This window comes from Penaeus japonicus, unplaced genomic scaffold (assembly GCF_977035675.1).
Source record: "Penaeus japonicus unplaced genomic scaffold, GWHDUDI00000001_assembly GWHDUDI00000005, whole genome shotgun sequence".
NCBI classification, from domain to species: Eukaryota; Metazoa; Arthropoda; class Malacostraca; order Decapoda; family Penaeidae; genus Penaeus; species Penaeus japonicus.
Genome location: NW_028234407.1, coordinates 9405155 through 9412654, shown reverse-complemented (window position 1 = coordinate 9412654; position 7500 = coordinate 9405155). Strand labels below are relative to the sequence as shown.

Below are 7500 nucleotides of genomic sequence, written 5' to 3'. Positions count from 1 at the left end.
CTTAGTATTATCTTTCATGATATTGCTTTCACAAAAACATATAACCACAATTAACCTACAAGCAGAATTTGAAAGAATCAAATATCAGAACTAAAAGAAGAAGAAAAAAATTATGTGAAAATTATACAAAAAGAAAATGCAGTGACATTCTTAAAGTTCACATAACTGCATTTTTTTTCCTATCCCTTTCTTTTTCTTCGCACAATTCTCTCTGCATTTACTCCCAAGAGAAAAGTTAAAAAAAAAAAAAAAAAATCAGCAAAGAATTAAAAAGAGAAAGAAAAAAAGAAAAGAAGAAAAATGGATCCTGAAAGTCTTAAGTTCTTAAAGTTGACCAAGTCCAAATTCACCACTTAAGAGTGCGACATACTTTGCATACTTGATGGCAGGGATTTGAGCCACGTTGGGCGTTGTAAAGAATTCGTGGGCGGCGTGAGAAAGATTAAAGTGGCGACAAGCTCGATTTCGGATTTGGTGTTTCCTCTTCTCATTTTCATTTTCCTTTTGTTTCTTGGATATTCTCTTAGGCGATCGTGGCGTTGGAGAGAGGAGGGGGGGGGGGTAAAGGGGGAGAGGGAGGAGGAGGAGGAGGAGGAGAAGGAGAGAGCGAGAGAGATAAAGATAGAGTGAGAGAGAGAGAGAGAGAGAGAGAGAGAGAGAGAGAGAGAGAGAGAGAGAGAGAGAGAGAACGAAAGAGGAACGGAGAGAAATAGAGAAGGGTTGAGATACGGATAAATAGATAGATGAATAAAATATCATACATGCCTTTGACATTTTTATTCATCGCTTCACTAACAAACTTTCTTCATATGCGAACATTAACAAATATTATAAATTCTATTACACCATCGATGAACTCAGCCAATCACACTTTTACAGAATCCAATCACCAATGCACATTACACGCGCACGGAACTCGACTAACCAAATTTATTCTTCTTCAGTCACGACATTCTTACAAAGTCCACTCTATTTTTCATCCTCATAGAATCTGACAAAGCAGATTCACTCTTTTATTCACTCTCACAAGATATAGGATACAACCTTCATTTATATGTACATAATTCGAACAACGGTATTCCTTTATTTTCACTAATATGGATAAATGTATTTCACTCTCTTTTTATGCTCATAGTTTTCTTCCAACTTTATCGGCTCTTTCACGCTCACAATTTCCCTCACAACTCCCTATTTTTTCTTACGTGGTTCGAATAACCACAAACACCCTTTTACACTTTTGCACGAATTGATTAACCACTTTACTTTTCTTTCTTTTTTTTTTTTCTTTTTTACCCTCACAGAATTCTGAAAGAAACTGCTTAATTCTCCTGAACTTGTATCAACGTACTTGTTCTTATTTTTGTCTTTACAGAAATCAAATATTCATCCTGCTTTACCCTCAGAGAATTCTACTTACTGTACTCTCTCTTTTTTTACCTTCAAAGAATTCAAGACAATTCAACCTTACTGATCTCTCACAGAAGTCAATTAACATCACCCTATCTTTTCTTCACCTTGGCAGAGTTCAACAAAGCTCATTAACCTTTCGTTATCCCCAAGATAATCCCACTAGTCGCTCTCACTCTTCTTTTACCCTCACAGATATCAGCAAAGACCATCCACAACTTCTTCACTCTTCCCAGATTTGGACTCACCTCACACCATTTTTTTTTTTTTTTTTTCACCCAAATACAATTCAACTAAGCTCATTTACCCTTCTTCGCCCTCCCAAGATTTCAACCACCATCCCACATACTTTCTCGCGTCCTCACAGAATTCAGCTAAACCCCTTCACCCTTCTTCATTCTACAGGGAATTCCCCTAACCGCCCTCACTATTTTTTCTTTTTTTTTTTACTCTCTCTCTCTCTCTCTCTCACCCTCACAGCTGGGCCAAGATTCGACTTACCGCCACACGTACTACTGGTTCACAGCTGTCACCTTCATATTGATGCCGCTGAGTCTCCTGGCGTTCTTCAACTTCTTCCTCATCCAGGCTGTTCGGAAGTAAGTTTTCTTGTTGTTGTTTTTTTTGTTTTGTTTTTTTAGTCCTTTTTTATTTTTTATTTTATCATTTTTTTTTATTTGTCCTTTAAAGGTGGGTGTATGGTGAGGGGCAAGATGGCGTGTTATGGTGACAGGATATTGCTATGTGAATGTGAGGTCGATATTTCTCATCTTCGGAGGACGAGATGGTGATGGTTATTGCACGGATATGAGGATGTAGTGTGTTTATTTATAATGTTTTAAAGTTTATTGTGTGGTGGGAGGAAAGAAGATGCAAGATGATGAAAGAAGATAACAAGATGGTGAGAGAAAGAAGAAATCCCCTAATAAATAATAATGATTTAATAAAAAAATAAAAATAAAAACACCAAGTCTCGGGGAAAAAATGAAACGCAATTCTTCAGAGTGGCAAGCTTTTTACGAAATAGAATTAAATTGCGAGTGGGAATGTGGACGATATGAAGACGTCTTTAGTCCAAGCTATCTCGGGTACACAGACCAACCGCTGGTCCTTCCCTAAAAGCCGACATGATCCCATTTTCTGCTGGAAAGATCTTAGGGGTGACTCTCCTAAAAATAAATAATCCCGAAGACCTACGTTATGTGCCGTGAAATGGTATAGGACTCGCGCCAGGTGCTTGGTCGGTGGGTAGACTATATTTCAACGGATTAAGGAAATATGACGGTGATATTTTCCACGATGTGACTCCTTGCTATATTCTTTTGGTAGTTACGATTAACGAAAATGGTAATGGTGTTAAGAATAATGAAAATAATTGTGATGCTGGTTATGGAAATTATATTGATGATAATGACATTGGTAATGATAATGATGATGATGATAAGGATCATAATGATACTGATAAGGATGATGATAATAAGAGGAAGAAGACAAAGAAGAAGGAGAAGAAGAACAACAACAAGAATAACAAAAATGATGATGAAAATAATGATAATAACAATCATAAAAAAATCAACAATACCAATAGATAAAGAAAATGATGATAGTAGTAAAAATAGTAATGATAATGATAATGTCAATAATCGCAGTTTAATAGTAATAATGATTATTATCATTATTATTACTATTATCATAATCATCTAAGCATTGATGGTGATAACAACGACGATAATCATGATGATAATATTAATGATTATAAGGTTAATGTTGATAATGATAATAATGTTAATGCTAATAAAATAATATAGATAAACATGGCGATGTTACTACGAATAATAACAGCAACAAGAACACATACATATATATACAGCTGTAAATAAGAAAGAAAAAAAATCAACTCAAGACTTTCCATTGCAATGCAAATCCTCTGCAAGAGCAAATAAAGTTCACGTGCATATGTATAATGCACGTACACAACTCAGTTACGTACATGCACACAAACACACATTCATACATTCCTGTTTCCGCAAGCACAATGCACCTCCTACACGGCCCGGAGGGAAAGGAAAACTTCTATTTTGTTTTTCTCTTGCTCTCTCGCTCTCTCTCTCTCTCTCTCTCTCTCTCTCTCTCTCTCTCTCTGTCTGTCTGTCTCTGTCTCTATTTCCGTCTCTCTCTCTCTCTCTCTTTCTCAGTCTCTCTCTCTCTCTCTCTCTCTCTTCCCCCCCCCCCCTCTCTTTCTCTCTCTCTCTCTCTCTCTCTCTCTCTACTCTACCCTATTCTACTCTCTCTCTCTCTCTCTCTCTCTCTCTCTCTCTCCCCCTCCTCTCTCTCTCTCTCTCTCTCTCCCCCCCCCTCTCTCTCTCTCTCTCCCTCTCTTTCTCAGTCTCTCTCTCTCTCTCTCAAAGCGCCTCATCATCTCCGCTTCCTCTTCTCTTCTCTCACAATCTCTCTCCTCTCTGCTCTCTCTCTCATCTCTCTCTCTCTCTCCTCACCTCCTCTCTCTCTCTCTCTTTCCACTCTCCTCCAGATCTCTCTCTCTCTCCTCTCACATCTCGACCGTCTGCTCTCTTCTCTCTACCTCTCTCTCCATCTCTCCTTCTCCTCATCTCTCTCTCTCTCACTCTCTTACTCCTCCACGACTCTCTGTTCCTTCTCATCTCTCTCATCTCTCTCTTCCTCTCATACTCCCTCTCTCTCACTTCTCTCTCACTTCATTCTCCATTCTATCTTTCACTCTCTCTCTCTCTCTCTTCATCTATCTATACCCCCCCCCCCCTCTCTCTCTCTCTCTCTCCCTCTCTTGTCCATCTCCCTCTCCATCTCTTCATCTCTCTCTCATGCTCTCTCTCTCTCTCTCATCACTCTCTCGCTCTCATCTCTCAGTCCTCTCCACTCTCTCTCTCTCTATCTCTCCGCTCTCTCTCTTTCCTCAGTCCCCCCCCCCAACCTAATCTCTCTCTCTCTCTCTCTCTCTCTCTCTCTCTTCTCCCCCCCCCGCTCCTCGTCTCAACAATCAAATCCAATCCTCATCTCTCTCTCTCCAGCCAATCTCTCTCTCTCTACTTCTATCTTCCCCCCCCCCTCTTCTCTCTCTCTCTCTTCTCTCCCACCTCTTTCTCATCAGTCTAGATACTCTCTCTCTCTCTCCGTCTCTCCACAAATCTCTCTCTCTCTCTCTCTCTCTCTCTCTCTTCTTCCTCAGTCTCTCGACTCTCTCTCTAATAGAACTCTCTCTCTCATCTCTATCTCTTTCCGCATCGCAATCAAACCTCGTCTCTCTCTCTCTCTCTCTCTCTCTCTCTTTCTCCCCCCCCCCCCATCTCTCTCTCTCTCTCTCTCTCTCTCTCTCTCTCTCTCCCCCTCTCTCTCTCTCTCCCTCTCTTTCTCTCTCTCTCTCTCTCTCTCTCTTTCTCAGTCTCTCTCTCTCTCTCTCTCTCTCTCTCTCTCTTTCCCCCCCCCCCTCTCTCTCTCTCTCTCTCTCTCTCTCTCTCTCTCTCTCTCTCTCTCCCTCCTCCTTCGACCGTAAAGAAAATCAGAGACAAGAACTCGCGTTCCTTTAAAATCATGGACGTTGTATTTTCATTGTATTTGTCTTTTCTACTACTCGTGTTCCGTTTTTTGGTTTTAGTTTTATGATTTATTAATTCTTAATAATTTTCTTACTGGTTTGATTTACGTTTTTTAATAAAGATATTTGAAGAAGTAAATAGTAGCATTGGGAGTATTTGCGACTATTTCTATGCGTGTGTGTGTTTTTGTGTGTATGTGTTTGTGTGTGTGTTTGTGTGTGCGTGTGTGTTTGTTTGTGTGTGTGTGTGTGTGTATGTATGTATGTATGTATGTATGTATGTGTGAGTGTGTGTGTTGTTGTTGTTTTTTGTGTGTGTATGTGTGTCTTTGGTTGTGTGTGTATGTGTACATGTGTACGTGCGTGTGTTGATCATCTTGTTCTCACACTCTTATCCCCCCCTTCCCTTTAACTCTTCCGCTAACCTACCAAACCAGAATTAATATCCGCATTCACCCGCGAGGTCTTTGATCATTTTGCTGCAAGAGAGAAATGTAGACGCCGTAAAGTTTCTTAATCGTACCTTAGCTTCGACACAAGTTCGGCCGAAGACGTTATTGCGGTTAATATGCAGAGTCACGAATCGCTTAAGGTTCTCTTGTGGTCACTTTCTCCGCCGTGTTATTGGGGGTCTGTGTGTTTACGTGTGTGTGTCTCGGGTGCGTGTTTGTGTGTATATTGCTTGAATTGAATTTGTGTGTTTATGAGTAGGCTAAGAGACACATATGCATACACACACTTATGTATATGCATACGTTCATTTCATATATGTTCATAAGTGTGTGTGTATGTGTGTGTGTGCATACGCATATATATATATATATATAGATATATATATATATATATATATATATATATATATATATATATATATCTATATCTCCATATATATATATATATATATCCACATATATCTATGTATATATATATATACATATACATCCCCCTATATATACATATATATACATATATATCTATATATATACATATGCATACATATATACATATGCATACATATATATAGGTATACATATATAGATATAAATATATATACATATATATGTATATATATATATATATATATATATATATATATATATATATATATCACTATTATTAGTATCATTATCATCATCATAATTATCATCATCATCATCTTATCATCACCAACATCACTATAATTAACATTACCATTATCACTATTATCGAGCGAGCGAAATAGAATTATACAGACTCTATATCCATATGCAAATTTGCTGATCACAAAATACATACGTCCTACATAGATCTATATTTAAGACAAATGTCAAACACATTTCAATAACACCATTAGTAATTGGAATTAGTTTCTGTACTTATCGTTATGTGTTCTGGTATATGATTTCCACCCTTCTGTTAATTATTTCTGCTCCAAATTCCAATAAAAATGGAACAGTGGAATTACCTTTGCTGTGGCATGAACGGAGGAAATTGTCAAGATTATTCCAGCCAAAACGAATGCAATTGCTATCATTAATTGTTTATTTATATTTCCATGATAATTATAGTTTCTAGTATGCATCGCAACCCTTTCCTTCACAACACATGTCGAATTCCAAGGAAAAATGAATACCAAAATGACATGTGTTGCGACAGGAATTACTAGCTTGGATTTAATCATTTTCAGAATAAAGATCATAGGATTTCCATAAAAAGATGGACCATCTTGGAATAACGCATTCTATACAATGCAGTTGCATTCATCAAAATACCATAATGCGAGACCAATCTGTACTGCATGTATATATTAGTAAAGCCAATGATATCAATTCTATAAGACGATTTGTATTTGTACGGGTATAACCACATGTGAAGTTGCATCCATTCCTTCTAATTCTAAACCCACATATCCACCCGTCCTCCAGGAGCAAGCTCCAGCGACGCAAAATGACAGCTGTGTCGGAGCGAGATCACTACAGTCACCAGCAGGAGCACAAGATTACCGTCATGCTGATTGCTGTGGTCATCCTCGCCCTCGTGTGCCAGATGCCAACAGCTGTTCTGCTTCTGTACAGGTGCGTCTCGTCAAATGATACCATTAAATGTTTCGAGGAAGTTTGAAATACTAATTAAACTTGACAAGACGCAGCGCAGCGCTTGTGTTACACAGCCAGGGAACACTAGTGCCATCTATCGTTTTATTGCGAAAGTTGGAAGAAGTCGCGCTTCGGCTCTTCTCCTTTTATTACCTTGTTTTGTGAGTCAAGCTTTTGTGTGTGTGTGTGTTTTGAGTGTTTATTTGTAAAATATATGTGTGTATGTCTGTGTGTGTGTGTTTGTGTGTGTGTGTATGTCTATATGTGTATATGTGTATATATGTATATATATATATAATATATATATATATATATATATATATATATATATAATTTATATATATACACATATATATATATATAAATATATATATATATAATATATATATATATATATATATATACACACATATATTTATATATATATATATATATTTATATATATAT

The 7500-nt window shown here is 37.6% G+C and overlaps 1 protein-coding gene across 1 annotated transcript in view; it reads left to right on the top strand.

The window, feature by feature from the left end:
• LOC122267701 (FMRFamide receptor) overlaps positions 1–7500 on the top strand; it is a 167244-nt gene that overhangs the window by 131249 nt on the left and 28495 nt on the right. The window contains exons 4-5 of the mRNA XM_086536747.1: positions 1888–2006; positions 6883–7032. Of these exons, the coding sequence (XP_086392873.1) occupies positions 1888–2006; positions 6883–7032 (269 nt within the window). The remainder of the gene's footprint in view (positions 1–1887; positions 2007–6882; positions 7033–7500) is intronic.